At 42.6% G+C, this 26392-nt stretch overlaps 1 protein-coding gene across 1 annotated transcript in view; it reads right to left on the reverse strand.

The window, feature by feature from the left end:
• The window catches only part of MYO3B (myosin IIIB), a gene marked incomplete at both ends in the record, with an annotated part of 382969 nt that overhangs the window by 90429 nt on the left and 266148 nt on the right, over positions 1 to 26392 (reverse strand). The window contains 2 exons of the mRNA XM_082658151.1: positions 16923 to 17025; positions 21471 to 21572. Coding sequence (XP_082514277.1) covers positions 16923 to 17025; positions 21471 to 21572 — 205 coding nt within the window. The remainder of the gene's footprint in view (positions 1 to 16922; positions 17026 to 21470; positions 21573 to 26392) is intronic.

Here is a 26392-nt window from a genome sequence, read left to right on the forward strand (position 1 = left end):
CTATACTTATTGCACTTCTGAAAGACAAATCTCTGAACTTGGACACTTCAGGCTCGACAGGGTAGAGAATGACAATGACAGGTATCTGGAGTGGCTTCCATTCTGTAACCTTTGCCTCTCCTTTGGGCGGGGTCACAAGGTAACTTGTAGGTTGAGTTACAGTTTTAGCACTTTAAAGAGTAGATTAGGCCAGGCATAGATTTGTGGAGGCAAAGGAAACTACATATATGTTACTATATATATTTTTCATGTTGTAAGCGGGGAAACTGAGGCCCAGAGGGGTGATAGGACTTGCCCAGGTGAGTGAGAGGAAGAGATGGGTCTAACATCCACGTTTCTTGGATGATGCTCTTGTCGCCAGTGCAGGCCCCAAAGATAATATTTAATCCAGTTTTCCCCCTTTAATTCTGAAAGCAGTGTTCATTTCGGGGAAAGAGAAGCAAGAAGCCCTGAAATGAAGTGCAGGATGAGCCTGGCACTAAGTGATGAGACCCAAAGACAGATGAGGGCGGGGGCGTGAGGGTAGAGGAGGAACACTTTAGGGAGTTTTGAAAAAATAAAGTGAAAAAAACTGAACAAGATTGTGTGCAGCAGGTGCTGACCAGTCAGCGAGGTCACAGGGGAGAAGCTCGAGGACAGATCCTGAGCAGTGCCATGCTGATGTGGACAGACATGGAGGTGTGGATGGGGAGGGATCAGTTTTTAAAGAGAAAATGGCTGATGGACTGCGCTGTCTAAAGAAGGGAAGTAGCACTGTCTTACTTTTTTCATTTTAACATTTTATTTTGACCTAATTTCATTTTTATAGAAAAGATGCAAGAATAGTATAAGGAATTCTGTATCTTCCTCAGCAGGTTCTCCAAATATTAGCAATGTATACATTTGCTTTATCCTCTCTCTGTGTCTCTCTCTGTCTTTCTTGTTTTTTTGTGTGTTTTTTCGTTTTGCAGTACGCGGGCCTCTCACTGTTGTGGCCTCTCCCGTTGCGGAGCACAGGCTCCGGACGCACAGGCTCAGCGGCCATGGCTCACGGGCCCAGCTGCTCCGCGGCACGTGGGATCTTCCCGGACCAGGGCATGAACCTGTGTCCCCTGTATCGGCAGGCGGACTCTCAACCACTGCGCCACCAGGGAAGCCCTCTGTCTTTCTTTTGGTACATGTATACTGATAACCATACACACATACAAATACATAAAATTTTTTCTGAACCATTTGAGAGTCAGTTGCACCTGATACTCCTTTATCCCTAAATACTTCAGTGTGTGTTTCTTAAAAGCAAGGGCATTCGCCTATATGACGATAGTGCAATGATCAAAGTCAGGAAATTAATGTTACTATAATGCTATTATCCAACGTATAGATTATATTCACATTTTGCCTATTGTCTCAATGATGTCTTCTACAGAAAAAGAAAATTCTGGATCATACATTGCCTTCAGTTGTCGTGTTCCTTTAATCTCCTTTCATCTGGAACAGGTCCTCAGTCACCCTTTGCATCTGACTTTGAAGCCCACAGGTCAGTCAGTTTGGAAGAGGTCCCTTTGTTTGGTTTATCTGCTGTTTCCTCATAATTAAATCAGGTTATGCATATTTGGCAGGAAATCCACAGAAGTGATGTTGTGCTCTTCTCAGTGCGTCCTATCAGGAGGCACATGCTGTCAATTTGTCTGATTACTGGGGATGCTAACTTTCATCACTTGGTTAAGGTGGTGTCTGCCAGATTTCTTCCACTGACCTTTTGCAATTAATAAGCATCTTATGGAAATTTACTCTAAGACTATGCAAATAGCTTGTTACTCCTTAAGCTTTCACTACCAATTTTAGCATCCATTGAAGATTCCTGCCTGAAACAATGATTATTTTGGTAGCTGCCAAATGGTGATTTTATGCCTTCATCCTTCCTTTTACATTTATTATTTCACATCTTACTGCAAGGAAAAGCTTACTCTGTTTTTTTCTTCCTTCCTCCCCCACTTCCCTTCCTTCCTCTCTCTCTCCCTTCCTTCCTTTCTTCTTTCCTTCATTTCCTCCTTCCATCAATGTGGATTCATGAATTCTTACTGCATTCAATATTCTATTATTATCATTATTTATTTTGATACTGAAATTGTCCTCAGTTTGGCACTTGCTTAATTTTAAAGGGTTGGGATTAACAGACTTCAAAATGAGGACTTTGGAAAGGAATGTGTAATACTAGAGATTACGTAAAGAACGGTGAACGCCTCCGAAAGAACAATAGTAACTCTCCCTATTACTACTATTCATGAGTGCTTTTTGTGTGTCAGATGAAATGCCGTGTGCTTTGTATGTGTTCTCTCATTTAACTTTCATGACCTGGGGAGGTAGTCATTATGGCATTTTTATCATCCATTTAAAGACGAGGAAACAGAGGCTCTGAGAAAATAAGTAAGTTCATCAAGATCTTACCCTCAGTCGTAGCAGGTCTAGTGGAGTCCGGGGCCCCTGCTCTCAACCACCAGGCAACCCTACAAATAGGTGTGGAAACCTTCAGGAAAGGAAAAGGTCTTAGAAGCAAGGCTGCACTGTTACTGAGGGTAGCTGGACATTTGTTCCAGGATCTATAGTCATCTGAACTTTATGCATTTTTACAAATGGGGCATTTCGAAACTGCCTACAAGTCTGCCTACAAGTCTGTCAAACTTCCCTAACCTGCACTGTGTAAAGTATCCAACCCTGCCTAAAATCCAAGGAGGAAAGAATAAATAAAGTGCTCATTTGTGCCAATGTCAGCTGACACAGTTCGAGAAAGACATGAGTTGGCCAAGTCACCCAGGGAGGCATTCCCATGGGTCAAGACAAGTGAAAGCCAAATTCAGGCAGAGAAGAGAAAACTAAGGGAACAGTAGAGCAAGGATTCTTAAGAAATTAAGTATCTATTCATCTATGGAGATCCCAGGTGAAGACAGTGCTGTGGAGCCCGCCCCCCCAGGCTAACATACTAGATCCTTCTTCCTGCAACAATACCAGAACCTCTATCACCACCACACCACCACTTTTATTATCACATTTCAGATTCTATGCGAATGAGCTTGGGTGAAAGAAATATGGTGCATGCTAGTGAAACTAATTCAAACAACCATCCTGCCCTAGAGGGAAAAGCACAACTGAATCTGAGAATAACACCCTTACCCTCCCAGGAGGAACAAACTAAAAATAAAAGACAACAAGGTGCTTCCTGCCAGTCAGTAAATCCAATAAGAAGATGCCTCAACCTGGCACTGGGGAGTTAACAGTCAGCCCGACTCCCTCCACCGGAGAACGGCCATGTGGTTCTCAGAGCTGACAGCTGCCAAGCAGAACCCCTCAGATTAACCCATAGGTGGTGTTGAACCACTTCCCATTAAGATATTTGCAAAGCAAACAAAAATGATAGCCCCATTCTGAGTGCTGGGAGCCAGCCAGGAGCGCTGGCTGTTCTTGTTGACACAAAGAGCTCTCCAGGGAGGGTCTGGGCCAGAGCGCGGAAGGCCACTCCTGCCTGTGTCTCCAGACCATGTTGATCTTAGGCCATTAGAATCTTGGTATCAGGGACTGTTTATTATCTAATTTCCCAATCACAGCAGTTGCTAGAGCTCTGTTTCACCAGAGCTCTCTATTCCTCTCTGTCTCCCTGACCTACACCATTCAGATGAAAAGAAAAAACTCAACTCTCCTCCTGTTATGTCTACTCATCAAGGAGACAAGTCTGAGAAGTTACTAAGATGCACACAGAGAGTGTGGCATTACCACTGTCAACAGCTTCTGTGGCAAACACTCATTCAGGTTCCTTCTGAATTTAAAGCGACCGGAGCTAATGGGAAATATGCTGGCATATTTGTGTCCTACAGGTAGGAGCAAACTGCTGTTTAGTTCACAAAATACACTTGGAACTGAAACACTAATATTTTTTCCTTCTAACCCAGAGAAGAAAATGAAATAAAGTTAAAGAGGCTATGGACATGTGCAAAGTTAATCTTCTTTCAACCTGAAGGATTATAGTCTCAGTTTCTTTAAGTGTTCATAATGAAGTGCTTTCGTACAGAATTCATTTTTTACGCAAATATTGTTTCCTGCAATATTTTCAACTTGAGCAAGTTTTCTTTTCTCAAGTTTCTTTCCTCTCAAAATAGCCTCAAAATGAAAAGGTATTTTTGTCAAAAATTCATTCTGAGCTTAAATAGAGCAAAGGTCTTGATGAAGATACAAGCACAGTAGATACCAGAGATGTGCTGAATTTCTAGAATTTCCTACACTCACAAAAAGAGTAATGTAGGAAGGGAACAAGGGATGGCAAAATGGTCAGAAGAATTTGTCCAATTTTGTCATTACTGGAAATTGTCCTTTAGATTGGAAAGCAGAACTTTAGAGATAGAGGTATTAATTCTATAAGGAGAGAGATGAAGAAAGAGAGAGAGAAACAAGTAAAGACAGAAGGAAAGGGAGAGAGCTAAAGAGAGGTTGAGATTACTTTAGAAAAAGCAGAGGCATTAGCATACTAAAAATTGACTTTTTATAAATAAGAGAACTGCTTGACATTTACAGTATAAAGTTAGAAAGCAGTTTTTTAGACTATATCATTCAGTTTTAGATGATGTTTCTCCAAATAAAAGTAAATGTTGCTGGACCCAAGTTCTCCGTAAATGTGCAAGTTTTCCAGAGAGAAAGTGAATCCAACCCTGCAGGTCAACTTCGTAGAGCTCAAGCCATCATTTGCTGATGTCATCATCATTTGCTGATAGCAAACGTGTTTAGGGACAGATTAGCATAAGCACAAAAGTCTGTCCACAGGTGATCACGTTAAAGACCTTGGTGGAGTGGTATAGAAACCTCAGCTATGTATGAGACGTGTTGGACATACTGGAAACCCGTTCTGACAGACTGTCCAAATCTTTTCTGGACATGCTCCATCTTTGAGGCACCAGACACCAAATCAGTGCCTTGAAGTAGGGACCTCATGTAGGCGTGGAGGTCGCCAGAGAACCCAAGTCAAACATGCATCCTAACATCATTTCTGCTTAAGTTCACTATGTGCCGATTCCCGGCAACTGAACTTTAAGTTAAGGAGTTAACCATAGACAGCTACCTGCCAATAACTGAGCTTTTAAAGAAAATACATAATTAAACATCTTCCCAAACTTGGGGCAGGCTTATTTTTGACTTGGGAAAGCAGATCCATTACAGAAAAACTACACGGTATTAATGGCATCCCCCCCTTCACTTATTTTGTTAACACTGTTGGAGTTTTGAGAAAGCCAGCTTCCCACCTTATCAAAAATTAATTATTGTGTTCAAGTCAAACCCAAGATAAATAGGAAGCATTTCTTGAGGTCAAAGTAATAAAATTTAGTTTTGGACCCAACTGAAATAAAAATGCAAGAGCACATATTCCTTCATCCGTTCATTAATTACTTTTATTTTATGCCTATAACGGCCAAAGATTCTAGATTCTAGATTTGGTGAGTCATACAGAAATATGTGACAGGTAGTTTAAGCCCTGGAGTTTACTATGTTGTGTAGAATATAGTAATAACAGCTAATATTTTTTGTGTACTTACTACATGCTAGACAGTTCTCTAAAATTTTACTATGGCTTATTCTCACAACCACCGTATAAGGTATATACCAGTGTTAGAAATATGCTTAACTTTCCCAATGTCATTTAGCTAGTTGGACACAGACCTGGGCCTAGAAGAGAAGAAATTTGGCTCCAGAGTCTGCAGCCTAAACTGTTTTCTTTACCTGCATGGAGCCCCAGTACACATAGGGCAGGAATCAGACTCAGATGCTGATGGGGTCAGGCCATGAATTAAGCAGGCCAGTGGGTTGGTATCAATGGAAAACAGCCTCTCTTCAGTTCTAAGAGACCGCTGCTAGATACACCAACTTTTCAGGAGCCATCAGAAATCTGAATTGTTATATGAAATATTTCTATTTTTATATGTTGGAAACTAATTGAGAATTTCAAAACTATTGTTCAGGCCAAATTAAATGTCTGCAGACCATATTCTACCCAGTGACTGTGGGTGTGCGTCTCTTGGCTTACAGAATAAAGTCCAAAACATTCATGCAGCTTTTAAGGCTTCCCAAATCCTGGCTCCCATCTACCTTATTCCCTATAGTAGTTCTCCCTGCATCACACCACTTCCACCCCATCCTCAGTCGTTATCCCACCGGACGTCTCATCCTCCCCAGAATGCCCCCCACCACGTACATCCTGCCTCGGGGCCAGGGCCCACTCTATTCTGCCACCTGGGCTGCTCTTCTTTTGGCACTAGTCTGCTTCAAGGCCCTGCAGGAGGTGCCACATGGGTGAGACCTTGAAGGATGGTTAAATATCAACAGGTAAAGAAAGAATTGGCAAGGGATTTCTATTTAGAAGGAACAGCATTAACAGATATACAGAAATAGGAAAACAAAAGATGTTGAAAACCACCAAACACCTCCAAATATTTTAAAAGGCCTCTGGCCCTTGGAATCTGCTCCTATAAAGAAAACTCTAATTTCTGACATTCTGGACATCCACGGTCCTTCTAAAAGAGTCCTTTGCATAAGGATCACTGATGATTTAAGGTTTATTCAAACAGTCCAGATAAATATTTATGTATAGCCATAAGCAAATCCACAAGGAAAAATGTAATTCAAAACAGATGTTTCGTTAAAGCTCCTTTCAGCTGGTGATAAGGTTTCTGGCTTCAAAAAGGTTTTGAAAATAAAGTGACCAATTAATATTTTAAACTCTAAGAAGGCTCTAAAAATCAAGGAAGCTCTGAAAGTTATCATTTGACGGTGTTGCCAGTGAAACCTGGCCATATTGACAAGGGTGAGTCTTGGGCCCAAAGTCAATCTCAGATTTATCCCTGAGATAAGAGCCAGGAACACAGGAAAATAAAATTTGGCTCTCAGTTTAAAGCTGAGAGTAAGTATTGTTCTAAAGTGTTGGAATCCTCAATGTTTATTTTAGTCCACAGCTCTAGAGCTAAACCAGAGGGGTCTTGATATCAGGATAGCTTTACAGGAACCTTTTAAATACTAATATCGCTACTATTATTACTACTACTTCTATCACCATGAACAACAACTTGCCATCATCTTTAATTGGGCATTTATTATGTCTAGAACTGTGCTAGTTCCTTTGCATAGATTATAACTAATCTTTTTTTAAGCTCTAATCTCAGATAACTGATTTTTAAAAATTTTTTTCTCATTTTTTAAAAAATTAAATGATATTGGAGTATAGTTGCTTTACAATGTTGTGTTAGTTTCTGCTTAAAGCAAAGTGAATCTGCTATACATATACATATATCCACTCTTTCTTAGATTCTCTTCCCATCTAGGTTACCACAGAGCACTGAGTAGAGTTCCCTGTGCTACACAGTAGGTTCTCATTAGTTACCTATTTCATATATACTAGTGTATATATGTCAATCCCAATCTCCCAATTCATCCCACCCCCACCTTTCCCCCCTTGGTAACCATAAGTTTGTTTTCTACATCTGTGACTCTATTTCTGCTTTGCAAATAAGTTCATCTGTACCATTTTTCTAGATTCCACATATAAGTGATATTATATGATATTTGTCTTTCTCTGACTTACTTCACTCTGTATGACAATCTCTAGGTCCATCCATGTCACTGCAAATGGCATTATTTTGATCCTTTTCTTGGCTGAGTAATATTCCATTGTGCATATATACCACATCTTCTTCTTCTTTTTTTTTTTTTTAATACCACATCTTCTTTATCCATTCCTCTGCTGATGGACATTTAGGTTGCTTCCGTGTCCTGGCTATTGTAAATAGTGCTGCAATGAACTTTGGGGTGCATGTGTCTTTTTGAATTATGGTTTTCTCAGGGTATGTGCCCAGTAGTGGGATTGCTGGATCATATGGTAGTTCTGTTTTTAGTTTTTTAAGGAACCTCCATACTGTTCTCCATAGTGGCTGTATCAATTTACATTCCCACCAACAGTGTAAGAGGGTTCCCTTTTCTCCACACCTTCTCTAGCATTTACTACTTGTAGATTTTTTGATGATGGCCATTCTGACTGGTGTCAGGTGATACCTCATTGTAGTTTTGATTTGCATTTCTCTAGTAATTAGTGATGTTCAGCATCTTTTCATGTGTTTTTTGGCCATATGTATGCCTTCTTTGGAGAAATGTCTATTTAGATCTTCCACCCATTTTTTGATTGGGTTGTTTGTTTTTTTGGTATTGAGCTGCATGAGCTGCTTGTATATTTTGGAGATTAATTCTTTGTCTGTTGTTTCATTTGCAAATATTTTCTCCCATTCTGAGGGTTGTCTTTTCATTTTGTTTATGGTTTCCCTTGCTGTGCAAAAGCTTTTAAGTTTCATGAGGTCCCATTTGTTTATTTTTGTTTTTATTTTCATTATTCTAGGTGGTGGATCAAAAAATATCACTGTGATTTATGTCAACGAGTGTTCTGCCTATGTTTTCCTCTAAGAGTTTTATAGTGTCTGGCCTTACATTTAGGTCTTTAATCCATTTTGAGTTTATTTTTGTGTATGGTGTTAGGGAGTGCTCTAATTTCATTCTTTTACATGTTGCTGTCCAGTTTTCCCAGCACCACTTATTGAAGAGACTTTTTTTTTTAACATTTTTATTGGAGTATAATTGCTTTACATTGTTGTGTTAGTTTCCGCTGTATAACAAAGTGTATCAGCTATACATATACTTATATCCCCATATCTCCTCCCTCTTGAATCTCCCTCCCACCCTCCCTATCCCATCCCTCTAGGGGGTCACAAAGCACCGAGCTGATCTCCCTGCGCTATGCGGCTGCTTCCCACTAGCTATCTATTTTACATTTGGTAGTGTATATATGTCAATGCCACTCTCTCACTTCATCCGAGCTTACCCTTCCCCCTCCCCATGTCCTTAAGTCCACTCTCTACATGTGCGGAAGAGATTGTCTTTTCTCCATTGTATATTCTTGCCTCCTTTGTCACAGATTAGGTGACCATAGGTGTGTGGGTTTATCTCTGAACTTTCTATCCTGTTCCACTGATCTATATTTCTGTTTTTGTGCCAGTACCATACTCTCTTGATTACTGTAGCTTTTTAGTATAGTCTGAAGTCAGGGAGCCTGATTCCTCCAGCTCCATTCTTCTTTCTCAAGGTTACTTTGGCTATTTGGGGTCTTTTGTGTTTCCAAACAAATTAAAAAAATTTTTGTTCTAATTCTGTGAAAAATGCCATTGGTAATTTGATAGGGATTGCACTGAATCTGTAGATTGCTTTGGGTAGTACAGTCATTTTCACAATATTGATTCCTCTAATCCAAGAACATGGTATATCTCTCCTTCTGTTTGTGTCATCTTTAATTTCTTTCATCAATATCTTATAGTTTTCTGAGTACAGGTCTTTTGCTTCCTTAGATAGGTTTATTCCTAGATATTTTATTCTTTCTGACGTGATGGTAAATGGGATTGTTTCCTTAATCTCTCTTTCTAATCTTTCATTGTTAGTGTATAGGAATGCAAGAGATTTCTGTGTATTAATTTTGTATCCTGCTACTTTACCAAATTCATTGATGAGCTCCAGTAGTTTTCTGGTAGCATCTTTAGGATTTTCTATGTATGGTATCATGTCATCCGCAAACAGTGACAGTTTTACGTCTTCTTTTCCAATTTGTATTCCTTTTATTTCTTTTTCTTCTCTGATAGCTGCAGCTAGGACTTCCAAAACTATGTTGAAGAAAAGTGGTGACAGTGGACATCCTTGTCTTGTTTTTGATCTTAGAGGAAATGCTTTCAGCTTGTCCCATTGAGTTTGATGTTAGCTGTAGGTTTGTCATGTATAGCCTTTATTATGTTGAGGTAGGTTCCCTCTAAGCCCACTTTCTGGAGAGTTTTTATCATAAATGGGTGTTGAATTCTGTCAAAAGCTTTTTCTGCGTCTACTGAGATGATCATACTGTTTTTATTCTTCAATTTGTTAATGTGGTGTATCATATTGATTGATTTGCATATATTGAAGAATCCCTGCATCTCTGGGATAAATCCCACTTCATCAGGGTGTATCATCCTTTTAATGTGTTGTTGGATTCAGTTTGCTACTATTTTGTTCAGGAGTTTTGCATCTATGTTCGTCAGTGATATTGGCCTGTAATTGTCTTTTTTTGTGTGCTATCTTTTTCTGATTTTGGTATCAGGGTGATGGTGGCCTCATAGAATGAGCTTGGGAGTATTCCTCCCTCCGCAATTTTTTGGAAGCGTTTCAGAAGGGTAGGTGTTAGTTCTTCTCTAAATGTTTGACAGAACTCACCTGTGAAGCCATCTGGTCCTGGACTTTTGTTTGTTGGGACTTTTTAAATCACACTTTCAATTTCATTACTTGTGATAGGTCTGTTCATATTTTCTATTTCTTCCCGGTTCAGTCTCGGAAGGTTGTACCTTTCTAGGAATTTGTCCATTTCTTCTAGGTTGTCCATTTTATTGGCGTGTAGGCTGCTTGCAGTAGTCTCTTATGATCCTTTGTATTTCTACGGTGTCCATTGTAACTTCTTCTTTTTCATTTCTAATTTTATTGATTTGAGTCCTCTCCCTTTTTTTCTTGATAAGTCTGGCTAAAGGTTTATCAATTTTGTTTATCTTCTCAAAGAACCAGCTTTTAGTTTCATTGATCTTTGCTATTGTCTTCTTTGCCTCTATTTCATTTATTTCTGCTCTGATCTTTATGATTTCTTTCCTTCTACTAAGTCTGGGTTTTGTTTGTTCTTCTTTCTCTAGTTGTTTTAGGTGTAAGGTTAGGTCGTTTATTTGAGATTTTTCTTGTTTCTTGAGGTAAGATTATATCTAATCTTTACAATTGTTCCCTTTTTCCAGCCTAGGATACTGCTGTCAGAAAGATGAAGGAACTTGCCCAAGTCTCATAGCTTGTAAACAGTTAAACTAAGATTCAAACCCAGGTCTGTCACCTGATTTTCTACCAGAAGAAGGTAACACATAGCATCATAGGCATCTCATGGAAGAAGGCCACCACCCCTACCTCCTCTTACACCTGCTGCCCTTTCCCCTCTGGTGCCATAGGGGGTCCTCTAATGCTTTAGTGCACTAACTTGGTCACAGGGGTGGGAAATTTGCTGCAGGGCACTAGCCCCCTGAGGGAGTGAAATGAAAGTGGAAGGAAAAATTAGCATGGGAATTGAAAGATGGGAGAGGAAACCTCCTCCGGATACTGATATGGAAAGAAAAGTTTTGTTTTGTTGAATCTTCTTAGCACTGCCACGTATTTCTACAATGACCCACCACACAGTCTGTCAAGATATGTGGCAATCTGTATTTCACAGCCCACAGGAAAATCTGGCCCACAGTCGGCCCTAATAGGGAGGCTGTTTCTCTGGCTCATCAATTCTGAGGTCAGCCTGACTGGCTCCAAGCCCTGGGGCCGCAAGTATGACACACGGGAGAAATATGTGCTCATTTTCCCCTCTTGCGAGGTGCCAGCTCCCCTTGAGCTGCCTGAGTCACGAAGGTTCCGATCTCTCTGAGTCTGAATCCTCACTGAAGTGGCCCAGGATGAAGCAGCTTCTCTGGGGGTGTGTTAAAGCTGCTGGGTAAAAACATCTGCACCAGTAAGATCAATCTCCTGCCTCCCTCATAGGGATTTCTTTTTACACAACAGGCTAGCTGTGCTAAAGAATGTCAAAGAAAAGCCTTGTGAGAGCTTTGCCATACGCAGGCCAAATTAAATTAGGGGCTAAGGGGCGTAATCCTCACTATTGTACTTATCAGCATTAAAATGGAGGATTACCATCAAGGGAACAAAGGCCCCCCAACACAAAAGACTACTTCCGTTCTGTCATTCACTGTACACAGTTATGGGCTCACACAGGAAGTGGAGCAGAGAAGCACCAGGCCAACCACTGACTTCGACTTGCAACGTGAGGCTTCCTTCTCCCAGCCAAGTGAGCCCTGCCCCACCACGCACCCATGGGAACACCTTTCCCATGAGGCCAGTGGCTTTCTCCCAAGATTTGGTGCTGGAATCTTCTCCACCAATCACAGGGTAAGAGTTTGATGCTGATCAGAGTTTACTCCTTAGCTGGCTGTGATTTAAGATGGGTACATATATACAATGGAATACTACTCAGCCACGAAAAGGAACGAAATTGGGTCATTTGTAGAGGCGTGGATGAACACAGAGACAGTCATACAGAGTGAAGTAAGTCAGAAAGAGAAAAACAAATATTGTATATTGACGCATATATGTGGAATCTAGAAAAACGTACAGATGAACTGGTTTCCAAGGCAGAAATAGAGACACAGATGTAGGGAACAAACGTATGGACACCAAGGGGGGAAAGTGGTGGGCAGGGGGTGGTGGTTGTGGTGGGATGAATTGGGAGATTGGGATTGACATGTATACACTAATGTGTATAAAATAGATAACTAATAAGAATCTGCTGTATAAAAAATAAAGGAAAAAAAAAAGTTTTGCTGAGATGACAGTTATAGAGAACATAGAATAGAAAAAGCCCTGGGCTAGGCATTTGGAACCCTAGAGAGGCAGCAGAATGTACTGGTTATAGGTGTGGGCCCTGGAGTTAGAACACCTGTGTTCAAATCTTTACTCTGTCACTTTACTGACTAGGTGACAATGGCAAGTTCCTTGTACTCTCTAAATGTCAGAAATTATACTGGGTAACATCTTACTGAAAAACCTGAACAAACTTTTTGGCCAATCCAATATAATATGCACTTCTCCCATAGGGTTGTTGTGAGGATTAAAAAGAATCATGCATGTGAAACACTTAGCATAGTGCCCAGGGAGTTGTTAACAAATATCAAATATTAGTTGTTATTACTGTTGGAGACAGAAGATCCAGATTCAAACCCCAGACCTGCCATTTACTCTCTGTGACACTGGGTGACCCCCGTGCTAGCTGACTGGGGCAGGAGTAGGTAAATCTGATGCCTCCAACCCAGCACTCATCTCTGGTCCAGCATTTGGGAGTTACTTGATTAGCCTTCCCCATGTTCGGTTTACTCATCAAGAACACCACCCAAAGGACCCGTGTGTGAGTTATGTGAGATAATTGTGGGAAAGATTGCCATCGCCATAAATGTTGGGTGACCTCAACACGTCCCTGTCGTACCATCCTCACAGTATTTCTTGTCATGTCTGGGTCTTCCTTATAAACTCTTCCTCTGATTTTGCCTTCCCTCCATCATTCCCCAGTACTTATCTGCTCCTATCACTACCCCTTCAGGACTCTTCTGGAAAACTTTGCTGGTTGCTTCTCCAACCCCTTTATTCTTTGAGTACTTTCTCTTGCAGCTGAAAATGCTCACTTTCCCAGCCTCCCTTGCAGCTCCCCTGTGGAGCCACCTCTGCAAATTCTGGCTGATGAGATGGGATGGGAATGTCCTGGGGACTTCTGGGAAAGGTCTCCCTCCTAACAAGAGAGAGATTCCTGAGGAGAGGCCCCTTTACATCCATCTCTTCTTTCCTGATTTGGACAATGCTATGTGAACAAGTGATACTTAGCACACTGCTTCAGCCACCTTGTGCCCCAAAGTGGGGGTATCACTGACGTGCTGAGATAGCAGAGCAAACAGATGGAAGGAGCCTGTGTCCACATCCCTGAGTGGCCAACCCAGCACTGGAACTTCTCTCTTTGGACCTCTTATCCTGAGGGATCCTTGAATCTATTGAGTTCTGTTACTTGCCGCTGAGAGCATCACCATTGGCATGACCCAGTTCTCTTCTCATTATGCTCTGCCTGCCCACCCCCCGCCCCCCAAGATTTCCTTCCTTTCAATCCCTGACTTGATCCATCCACAGGGCATTGAGGTGACTATCAAACACAGCGGGAAAAATGAGCCCCCAGCCCCCTGGGGCAGGGATGTCCTGAAACACTATCTGATGCGTTATTCTGGATTCTGTTGTTGCCACCACCACTTAAAGATTGAGGAGGAAGAACATTTCTTTCATAAAAATCTGAATTCTGAAGAGTGGTCTTGGAAGTCAGCTTGACTAACTTATTGAGACCCACTGCATGTACTGGAAATAGGAAGAATGAAGACTCAGCCCTCACCCTTGAGAAGCTGACCTAGCACATGGTCAACCACAACACCAGGCAAAAACAGGAAGAGCCACAGAGAGTGATACACCAAAGTGTGGTCTGAGGACACAGTCTGTGAACGTTACCACTCACAATGTCGTAAGGGCTAGCACCAGAATGCAAATCAATTCAATTCATTACCAAGTATCTTGTTTCATTTGGCTGACATTACGTGTGTGTGTGTGTGTGTGTGTGTGTGTGTGTTTGGGGGGGGTTGGTGACAAAACTTTCTTGATGAAGAAAGCAGTGGATTAATTTACATTTGGACACAGCTCATTATTTTGTTGTGAACCAGCACCCTGGGTAGTACTGTCATAAATGGACTGTGATGGTTCAAGGAGTGTTAGAGAGAATTAGGGTCTCTGTGAAAGAAACGGATATGACGATGTATCTTGATGAAATAGGTAAGAACTGAACAGAAAGGAGTGGGAAGAGAGAACAGAAGTAGGTACACTGGTAGGAACAATATGAAGTCTGACTCCAGGTAGCCAGAGGGTGCATATAGGGTCATACAGGAGGTGAGTCTGGAGGACAAACTGGAGCGAGACAGGGAGGGGCTTGCAATAGCAGACTGAGGAGTCTGAACCTCTTTTGGTCTAAAATGGGAAGCCATTAATGTTCTCTGAAAAGTCAGAGTAGCTTTAGGACAATTGATCAAGTGTCAGAAATGAGAGCTGGTCTGTAAAGAGGAGCGAGTGGAGAGAGAGACAGAGATAGACGTAGGCCTGGGCCTGGGAAGGATGATAAGGAAGTGACTGGAATGGGGTTAAGTGAGAGGTAGGGATCAAAAATGAGCACCAGGTTTGAAGACCAGGTCACAAGAGAGCACTGACAGAAGTGGCAAGGTCAGGTGAGCCGGAGGAGGTGGTTGGTGGACTTTTCTATTGAGGCTCTGGTATGTGGATCAGGAATCCATGGGCAACAGGAGGTGGGTGTAGGAGTGTGGAGCTCAGAACAGAGATCTGATAATCACACTCACTCATCTGAGAGTTGGCACCAGAATACGCTAGTGAGAGAGGATATCACCCAAGGGAGAAGTAGAGAAAGTAGACAGTCAAGGATTTAGAGAACTGTATACATTTCAAGGTGGGTGGAAGAGAATAAGGATAAAGATGGAGTACATCTTGGAGAAAGAAGGTGAGGACCGCGGTGCTGTAGAAACCCACGGAAGAGTCTGGTCCAAGGAAAGCACAGCACATGGCACTGAGAGCTGTAGAGAGTGATGAATATGAGGCTCCTGTGACTGGGATCTGAGCTTCCCAAGGATTGTTTGAGGGATGTGGTGAGGGCACAGATCATATTTCAGGTTTAGGGAGGAAGGGGTTGGTGAGGGAGTGAGGCAACTGAGCTGGATGTCAGTCTGAGGAAGTCTGATGGTCAAATAAGAAGAGGGAGCGACAGGGCCAAGGGCAGGCTTTTGTTAGAATGGGGAGAGGAATCAGCAAAAGGGGAAGAGGCAGCAGAAAGAGAAGATGTGGCAGGAGGGGCTGGGCTACCTGATGATGGCCGGGCCTGGAGGGCAGGGACACCACAGAGGGGTGAGCCAGGGAGGGAACCTACAGTCTTTTGAGATGGGAGCAAAGGAAGAAAGGACAGCTGAACAGAAGGAGCGATTCTAAGGTGGAAGGAAGGGCGTGGATGTTGCTCACAGCACTGTCCTGATATTCTGAGTAAAGTCAGTCATCAGCTGAGGTTGACGGCAGTCAGGCTGGGGCTGGAGCCATTTCCCAAACTGGTTCACTGACGTGCCCAAGATCAAAGAACTGCAAAATGCTAGCTTTAGGACCAGAACCCAAGTCTTCCACCTGCCAAGTTCAGTGGTCTTTCTGCTGCAATGGAAATTCTAAACTTTGTTATTCTAATATGAGATGTTAGGTCTATACTATTTCATCAAGTACCCTTAAATAAGCTATTCTGACTATTTAGGAAAGGACAATCTGCCCTCCATATGCGTGGGTTTCGCACACATCCAAGGTTGGTTGAATTTGCGGTTGGGAAACCCATGGATACGGAGGGCAGACTCTACCATGACATTTTATATATAAGGGACTTGAGCATCTGCAAGTTTTGGTGTCCATGGGGGCTCCTGGAACCAATGCCCGCGCCTACCGAGAGACAACTTCAGTCTACTTTGAAAGCAGCTCGAGCAGTTTGAGACCACTAGTGAAGGACTGAGGATTTAATTTGTCAAGTTTCAAAAATATTAATAAGATGTCTCAAAAAATTAAGAATTATTTTTAAAAGTTACAAATCAAGGCCACCTCTTTTTCCAGGTGAAAATATGCGAAGAACTTTCTAATGGCCTGCTTATTTCTCCAAAATCCTGGAGTAAACTTGTAATAAAAATGATACACCCTTTTTGCACTAGCTTAAGCCCACAGTTTTGTTTAACCTCAGGCCTACTGCCTTTTTAGGCTAGGCAATTCTTTGCTGTGGAGGCCTGTCCTATGTACTGTAGGATGTATAGCAGCAGCCCTGGCCTCTACCCACTAGATGCCCTTAGCACAAGCCCCTCTGCGAAAAGTTGGGACAACCAGACATGTCCCCAGAAGGAGAGGGGGAGAGGGGCAAAACTGCCCCCAGTTGAGAACCACTGCTTTAACCTAATGAGGCCAAGTACAGGTTTCACCATGAGAACCCACAAGAGAGGGTTGTAGTCGGGTTGCCCTGTGGAACAAAGACTTTTGCCCACAGAGTAATGACCTCTGACATGGAAGAATCTGATGGGCAACGCTTTTTGGCTCCACTCTCTCCAACTCACCAAAAGAACACAGTGTAAGAAATACTGTTGTTTCATTATCCACTGGAATGAAATCTTATGGATAAGACTCACCGATCTTTCTCAGCGATAGCTGGAGAGTTGCTTGAAGTCTCTGCATGGCCATTGCTGGATTCTGCTTGTGAACTGCTTTTACGATCGACAGAGCCCCTCAGAACTGAGAGAAAGCAAATGAGTACTTAGAGACTAAGGATAAACTCAGAAGTAGGCAGGGTTTACTCTCCGCCACACCTCTCTCCCCGTCCTCGTGCTGCTCTCTGACTTTCTGCAGCCTTTGTCTAGGACACCTCATCAAAACTGACCTGTTCTGTGATTACAGGCCTTGCTCAGTACTCGGTCCCAGCCAGCAAATTGGATAAAATGACTCATCTATAGGAAAACAAGCTACCTCTCTTTGACAACAGATATAAAGAGTGGGCAGGTTGGAAGCCCCAAGGTGAGGCAGATGGTGAAGGCAGCAGCACGCAGTAGCTGGAATGGTGCAGTGCTAGACAGAGTTAGGAGACCAGCCTCCATTCCCGGCTGGGCAGGGCTGCCCGCTGATGAGGACAGTGGTTGAGAAACACTGTCACAACATGGCTAGGATTACGGTAACTAGGGAATCATTCCAGGAGGAACTCAGTTCTGTACTGTGATTGAGGACAGCTTACTGGTGAGTTTCTCAAGAGTCGGGGGTCACAAATACACTTCCTCCTTCCTGTGGCCATGGCAGCCATGACTGACTAATCATGGCCCCTCTCTCTTGAACTTTCATTCGGCTTCAAGTTCCTTTCTAACACAACGTTTCACATCAGTGGTTCTCAAAGTATGGACCCCACATCATCACGGCTAATCGAGAACACATCTCATGAAGCATCAACATCGCCTAGAGACTTATTAGAAATGCAAATTCTTGGGTCCCAGCCCTGACCTAAGTGAACCAGAAAGTCCAGGGGTGGAGACTGGCAATATGTGTTTTTAACAAGCCCTTGAGGTAGTCAGGATCCATGTTGAAGTTCGGGAGACACTGCTCCAGATCAACAATTCTTAATCCTAGCTGTACATTAGAATCACCCAGGAAGATTTTAAATATGCCTGAACCCAACTCCCAGAGATTCTGAAACTGATCTGGTATGGGGTTGGCATCATTTTTTAAAAGCTCTCTAGATAATTTTAAAGTGTGGCCAAGGCTGAGAACCATAGTTCCATGTAGTCACTACCAATCCTTCAGGGTTGTAAAGAGACTCTACACTTATTTGCTATCCTTATTTCAGATCATCTAGAAACATCCAAACCAAAATACAACCAATGAAGATAATCTGTAAATTTACCAATTGCGACATATTCTGGAAGGTGCATAAAATATAAAAGGTTGATGTTATAATGATGAAACATATAACACAACAAAAATGGAGTACAGAAAAAGAAATACGGAAATCAATTGTTTTTTGTGTTGTCTATTCTAGAAAGAGTATGCTCTGATTCTACATTATTGGTTTGGTTTCTTAGGCATATTTATCTCTTGTGTAGAAGAAATGTAATGCTTTTTCGCTATCAGTGGTAGATAAGACCATCTGTTGTTGTTATTACTATTGCTATAAACACCAAAGGGATAAAAAGAAAATTTTATATGGAACATTATTACATTTTTATTATTATACACACACACACAAACATTATGACCAAACAGTGAAACAACAATATTAAAAGAAGGGGGAAAAAAAGGAGAAATCAAGAAAAACAGCCTTTTAGAATTTCATGAGCTGATCCCCACCCCTGCCCCCCCCACACCTTCTCTTGATAGATGAACTCCTCTGGTTAGAGGACCAGGCACGTTTCCTCTCCCGGAGATTCTAAAACATTGTTTGGCCCAAGCTCACTTGTAATACTGTGCTAAGCAGCATAAAATCAAGAACTGACATAAAAAAAAAAGAGAGAAGCCCACTTCAGGGGCACAAATATCTATTTCCTTATTAAGAAGGAAAATCGACACAACTCATTTTTTTTTTTTTTTTTTGTGGTACGCGGACCTCTCACTGTTGTGGCCTCTCCCGTTGTGGAGCGCAGGCTCAGCGGCCATGGCTCATGGGCCCAGCCTATCCACGGCATGTGGGATCTTCCCGGACTGGGGCATGAACCCATGTCCCCTGCATCAGCAGGCGGACTCTCAACCACTGCACCACCAGGGAAGCCCGACACAACTCATTTTTAACCTTGTTCTCTGGCCCAGTTCAGCAGCACCAAGGGCTACCACTCACTGATCAAACCCTTGATGGTCTTGCCATGTGGGAAGTTGAGGGTGCTATTGTCTGCACCTATCTTGAGATCCTCAGTATGAAAAGGAGCAATTCGGAGAAGAAGCACAAGCAAAGCTAGGAAAGACCACCCAACCCCTTTTGGTTTGGGGCTCTCCTTAGGAAGGTGCCCTTTCCACTACCAGGAAGAGAGAAGGCAGTAACACCTTTATTTGGGGCTTAGCAAAATGCCCCCAGTTACTTTGCCTGGGTTTCCAGTAACAACCCATAGAGTTTCTATTCGTGTAATTAAAGGGAAAACTCATTCCTTGTTTCTTATTCACTTGTACTTCAGTCATCAAAATATTGATTTTTTAGAGTTATTTGAAGTTTAAAAACCAAACAGAAACTTACAGAATATTCTTATTAAAGCTTAGATGAAGTCTGCCCCTCCATCTCCCAGCTCTGCCAGAAGAGCAGGGATAAGGATTTGGGTCAGAGTAAAGAGATAAACTTAAATAAGAAGGAAGTAATCATTATGTTGTACACCTGACACAAACATAATGTTGTAGGTCAATTATACCTCAATTTTAAAAGTTTTTCTTTTAATGAATAAAAAATAAGAAGGAGGTTGTCAAACCATTGAGTTCAAAGCAAAATCCTAAACTGTCAAATATTGTTAAATATGTCTGGTGACAGTTGGAATCACCTGGCATCTCTCTGGCAAATTAATTGTTAAACAAGGAGACTGGAGAAATGGAGCTATGGAGAAAAACAGTAGAGTAAAATAGGGTGATTCATTCTAAGTGAGTAGATCAGGTTAAAGGAATTAGACCAATGACATGGCTGAGAAAACTAAATGATGAACTTCAATAGTTCACAAATATCAGACATGAGGTATGTGCAGGTGTGACCACAGAGGCTCCTCTAGACATGGGTCTCCTGTCTTCAGGGAAGCATCCTTAAGTATTCTGGTTAAGTGGAATAAAGAAATACTGGGAGGGACTTCTCTGGAGGAGTTGAATCCTTCCAAAATCAGGCTGAACTCTAGAGCCATTCCTATTTCCCAGGAAAATTGAGCCAATTCTCCACTGGACCATTTTGAAATAAGATGAAAAAGCATTTGACCATCAGGAGGAAAAAAAAAAAAAGAAAGAAAACAACATGGCAGGTGTTGCAAACTCAAAATGCCTTTGGGGTCACTCAGGTAACACGAATATCTGTAGTGTCAGGCAGAGGATGGAGAGTAGTGGGGTTTGTGGTGAGCCAGAGGATGTACACCACATCTGAAGACATTCGGGTTCAATGTTTTTGTAAAAAAACAAAACAAAAACTCTGTGTCTGGCCAAACAAAACATACCTGCGTACTGATTGCAACAGGAAGACTCCTATTTCTGACTTTTGCTAGGGAGAAAGGGTCTAGACTGCAGGTCTGTAACAGCTAGACATCCTTTTATGAAAATGAAAAGTGTCTCACCGTCTCCACCTCCATGACTCCTCAAGTCCAAGAAACACTGCTGCTCCTGGGGCTCTCCCTTTCCTTTTTTTCCCCAAACCCTAACCTCCTTGCCCCCAGGTAAAGCTCCAGCTGTGTATTTTCTTGAAACCTAGGCTGGGCAGCAGATTCCAAAGGAGCTGGAAGTGCCCAGAGCCTCGTTACTGGGCCTGGTGGAGAAACTAACTACAAACTCTACCGTGAAATCCAGGGCAACTCAGCTTCTCTTTCCATACAATGCTAGCATTAGCGTTAAAGGTTATATTTTTAAAAATCGTAGCTGCTTCTTCAAGCGGAAGTCCAGAGAACTTCAAACTGAAAAATGGGAGGATTCTAGTATTTTTTAAATGTTTGAAAACCACTGATTTAGTCCAATTCTCTCATTTTACAATGACGATAATTAAGGGAAGGCTTAGACCAGATAGCCAAGTTTTAACTTCTTGTCCACAGTGTTCCTTCCCCCCATGAATGTTCTCAATATGTTCCAGTGTCAGGACCATAGAAAGACCTTCCTGAGAAGCTAAACTTTCAGAAGGTCTTAAGGTAAATCAGAGAGAAACATGTCAGCGTCTGCTCTAAGAGGATGGGTGGAAGGGAGACAGCTGGTACAGAGAGCTGCAACTAGACCAGTTTCCCCAGTGAACAGGTAACTGGGCACCCAGGACAGCTGTGGAGGGAGGGCTTGAGCTTATCTCTGTCTACTCTCTCCCCTTCTGTGAAATCACCTTGCAGAGTCCCCTGCAAGGCTGCCCCTGAATTTAATCAGCTGTCACCTGTAGGAAAAAAAGAATGCCCGACAGAGAGTCCATATCAGGTGATCATTTCCAGCTCTGGAATCTTCTCTGGAGTGTCCACAAATACAGGACACCCATCCCAAACCTCTAAGGACCTCACCTTTGTGGTCGCCGGGCTCACTGCAGTCTTGAACCTGGGCAGTTCCCCTGGTGCCCCCTGCAACGGTGGGGTGTAGATCACAGCTTTGGTCTGAAGGGCTCCCTGTGGAATGAAACAAAACAGAATCTTCTCTAGGTTATGCCCTACACCTAGACGAATTACCAAAGTGGGAGATACAGTGTGGCTAGGGAAACCCACACTTTTCTTATGGTTTGAGGCTCTGAGGTGATGAATCTCACCCATGGGTTTAGTGTTACTTTGAAGATTTAATACAGTGTGGTTGTGAAAGGGCACAACTATAGGGAACAGGAGAATTAGTAACTGTCTTGGCTGGACTCCCTACTAGCTTGGAGACATTGGGTAGGTTGGGTAACCTCTCTGTCTCACTGATTGCGTTAGTCAAATAGGGAGCTGGGAGACAAATAGAGGTCATGCGTGTGCTAGGCCAGGGCTCCTGGTTTGACAACTGGATGGCTTTCCTGTTGCCTTTCAGTTTCCACCTGAGAGTAAAAAGAGAGACAGGTCTCCTACTTCCCTCCAAACATCTGCTCTAGGGCAGGCCTCTTTTGTCATGCAGTCCTGTTCACTGACCTTTGTGGGTCAATGGTCAATTACTCTGCCATGGAAAAAACAGGCTACAGAGGAATGCCCCCACTGCAGCTTTTCATCATCCAGTTTAGCTTACTTCGTGTTGATGAACACCTAAGTACTTCTCTACCAAGACAGCTGATGGCTTGGGTGTAAAGGTGCTAAAGGGATGTTCCCGGCTGTCCCATGTCTTCTTCCATGCTCCACGACCCTCAAGGTCACAATGGGTTGAAGATGTCCCAACATCTCAGACCACCTCAAGTATCTGGAGAGACCAGGTCCTTTCCAACTGGATCCCTTGGCTTTAGAAGAAACCATCCTGCCAGCGGGGCCTCCTCTCCACAGAGGAGATCGTCTTCGGGCTCTTCCCTTAGGCATCAACCTAACTGTCCCGTCTCCCTTCTCCCTGGCCTGTGATCTAGACCCTGTTTTCTCTCTCGTCTGCACCTCCTTCTAACTCTGGCTGTTTCCAGTTCTGCTGACAGTGCTTCTAGATATGCCATATTAGAATATTTGGGATCTCTGATCTTTCTCCTTTTTTATTTCCTCAGATGTGGTTTTTTTCATGCCGTCTCTCTCCCTCTTTCTGGATGGCTCTCCTGCTTCAAGCATTGCTCTCCCACCCAGCCATGTCTCTCCATTCCTTTAAGGAGGCCCAGTAAACATTCCCGTGTTAACTAATGCCGGCTAACTCAGACTACACTTAAGGAGGCACACACAGTCCCTACCCTCATGGAGCTTGCATTCTGACACAGAGAGTGAGAATAAAAAGAGATATCTACCTGGAACCTCAGCATGTGTGACGTTACTTGGAAATAGGGTCTGTGCAGATGTAATTAGTTTAAAACGAGGTCCTACTGGATTAAGGTGGGTCTTAAATCCAGCGATTAGTATCCTTATAAGGAGGACACGTGAAGACACAGAAAGACACGGGGAGAACGCATGTGACAACAGAAGCTGAGAGTGAAGTGATGGGCCTAACAAGCCAAGGGATGCCAAGGATTGCTAGGACCCAGAAGGAGCTAGGAGAGGGGTATGGAAAGGATTCTCCCTCAGAGCCTCCAGTGGAAACCAATCTCAGTGACACCTTGATTCTGGGTTTCTAGTCTCCTGAACTGTGAGAGAATAAATTTCCATTGTTTTAAACTACAAAGTTTGTGGTAATTTGTAGCCCTAGGAAACTACAATAATATGAGAAGGGGGAGCTGATGGATGTTAAGGGTTTAACTAGAAGAAAGAGGAGAAAAAGATCAGGTATGTGCATTCAGCTTGAACTGGCTAGCAAGGCGGGGATGGGGTGGTGGGAGAAAAACTAGGAACAGGAGCTAGGCAAATGGCCATTATTTGCATTTAACAAACACAAATGTATGAATTATGATGTTCCATCCATTGTCCTAAGCCCTTTATAAAAATTAACTCATTTAATCCTCATAGGAACTGTAAAAGGCAGAGACCACTATTATTCCCATTTTACAGCTGAGGAAACTGAGGCACAGGGAGGTTAAATGATTTTCCCAGGAAAGTCACACACAGCTAGAGAATGGCAGACTCAGGGTTCAAACCTAAGCAGTTTTGCCCTAAAGTCTGAATTCCTAAATATTACAGGGTACAGCCCATTTATTTAAACATTTAAAAATGATTAACCTCCACTGTCCTATTTTTTAATTTACAAATGGAAATAAAATTCAGACTATTTCATTCACATGCCTGGGCCTTTAAGGGTCCCACAGATTAGCCGCTGCAGAAGGAGGCTCTGGCCTCGTGTTTGATGACCCACCCAGAGGACAGACTCAGGCATTATTTCCAGCAGGGACACTGGGTAGGTTTCCTGGTTGGTGATCTAGGCTGGTAAGCTTTCCTGCCTTCACCACGGACCTGGCAAAGGTGCCCACTGTACCTGGCAGAGAGGGCGCATAAAGATGAGGCACAGAAGCCCAGCCTTCCCCTCCTCACCACTGCGGGCCAATGGCGCGAGGACCCTGTGGTTTCTGGCTGGAGTGACGGCTGGTCAGCAGCCATCTTATCAGAATTTAAAGAGGCCAACTTGTTGGAGGTCCAACAGGCAAATGCCACCAAAAGCAGCACAAAGTCGAATTCTTAAAGAATAGAATCTCATCGACACTTTTTTTTTCCCACTACAGCTGCATCAGAAACCCTGGCCTCCATTTCCACCACACAAAACAAGTCTAGTAATTTTAGGCCTATGAGAGCATTTTCCACTTTGATTCTTCACTACTTAATTCCAGTTATTATTCCAGTCAAACTTTGACAGAGTTCAAAGAAAGTCTTGTCTGGGAACTGCTTTCTCTAACTTGGAGGCTAAGGAGGGAGGCTTTCCCTCACCCTAGAGGTCAGTTTCTTGCTTATCCTGGAGCATCACTGAGGAATTTCTTTTCCATTCCAGCTTCTAGGGACAGACTCTCTCTTCTCTCCCAACTCCCAGCAGCCTCAGGTTGGATTCATTTCTTATAATTTATGCTCTGCCTGTTTCCAAAAAGGACTTGGGGAGGAGCATCATAGATCATTTGCTCCTGTGGCTGTGTTAGTTGGCTCTATCTTAGTACTCCTCTCAAGCCTGTGGTAGGCGTGTTGGTCTTGGTTCCATCTGAGACTGTCCCCCCTTGTTAAAAAGTGTGTATTTTTAGAGCAGTTTTAGGTTCACAGCAAAATTGAGGGGAAAGTACAGAGATCTCCTGTAACCCTCTGCCCCCATACATACACAGTCTCCCCATCATCAACATCCCCCATCAAGTGTACATTTGTTACGATCGATGAACCTACACTGACACATCATAAGGTCCCATAATTACCCAGATTGCACAGTTTACATTACAGCTCGCTCCTGGTGCTGTACATTCTATGAGTTTGGACAAAAGTATAATGACATGTGTCCATCATTATGGTATCATACAGAGTATTTTCACTGCCCTAAAAATCCTCTGTGTTCCGCCTATTCATCCCTTCCCACAGCTCCTCACCCCCTGACAACTACTGGTCTTTTTACTGTCTCCATAGTTTTGCCTTTTCCAGAATGTCATACGGTTGGGATCATACAGTATGTATCATTTTCAGGTTGGCTTCTTTCACTTAGTAATATGCATTTAAGATTACTTCATGTCTTTTGTGGCTTGATAGCTCACTTTTTTTCAGTGCTGGAAACTATCCTGTTGTATGGATGTGCCATGGTTTATCCATTCGCCTACAGAAGGACATCTTGGTCGCTTCCAAGTTTTGGCACTTAAGAGTAAAGCTGCCTGAATCTGTGCAGGTTTCTGTGTGGATACAAGTTTTCAACTCCTTTGGGAAAACACCAAGAAGAACGATTACTGGATCATACAGTAAGAGCATGTTTAGTTTTATAAGAAACCGCCACACTCTCTTCCAAAGTGGCTGCACCATTTTGCATTCCCACCAGCAATGAGTGAGAGTTCCTATCGCTCCACATTCTCACCAGCATTTGGTGCTGTCGGTGTTCCAGATTTTGGCTATTCTAACAGGTAAACAGTGGTATCTCACCAATGTTTTAATTTGTATTTCCCTGATGATGTGGAGCATCAGACTGTCTTCCTCTCTTCTGAAGGGAAAAAAAGCCAACATTTTTATGTTGTTTTTGTGACCACCCCCAAAGCATCCAGCAGAGTGTTCTTTATAGACAGGATGTTCAGAATGTTTGGGGGGAAGGACAGCAGATCGGGAGTCAGGCAGTCTGAATTGCGGGAGGTTTCTTAGCCACGGTCTGTAAAATGGGATAAAACCCCTAACCTACCTCTCAGGGTTACTATGATAATTACAGGAATAAGGTTAGTGGAAGTCCTTTGCATGAATCTATGAATTGTAAATTGCCATGCAAAAAGTATAAGATGTTATAAAAATAAGCATTTCTATTGGTTAATCAAGAAGGAAACAACTCTTACCTCTAGGATCATTCTGGCTTCTTATAAAACAAAGTTATTTACTTTCCTCTAAATTTTTCTTAAAAAGACAAATTTCTGAAAGTTTATAGTAGCTTTATTCATAATCGCAGGAACTGGAAACAAGTGTCCTTTAGCTGGTAAATGGACACAACTGTGGTACATCCACAGACCAGAATTCAGCTCAGCAATGAAAAAGAACAAACTACTGATAAATGTAACAACAATGATGACTCTCAAAAGCATTATGAGAAGTGAAAGAAGCCAGACTCAAATATCTACATACTGTATGACTCCATTTATATGACATTTTGGAACATGTAAAATTACAGGGACAGGAAAACCATTAGTGGTCACCAGAAGCTGGGGGTGGGGAAGGGATGGACGACAGAAGGGGCATGAGAGAACTTTTGGAAACGTTCC

The sequence above is a fragment of the Grampus griseus genome, assembly GCF_964374135.1.
Source record: "Grampus griseus genome assembly, chromosome: 7".
Classification (NCBI taxonomy): domain Eukaryota; kingdom Metazoa; phylum Chordata; class Mammalia; order Artiodactyla; family Delphinidae; genus Grampus; species Grampus griseus.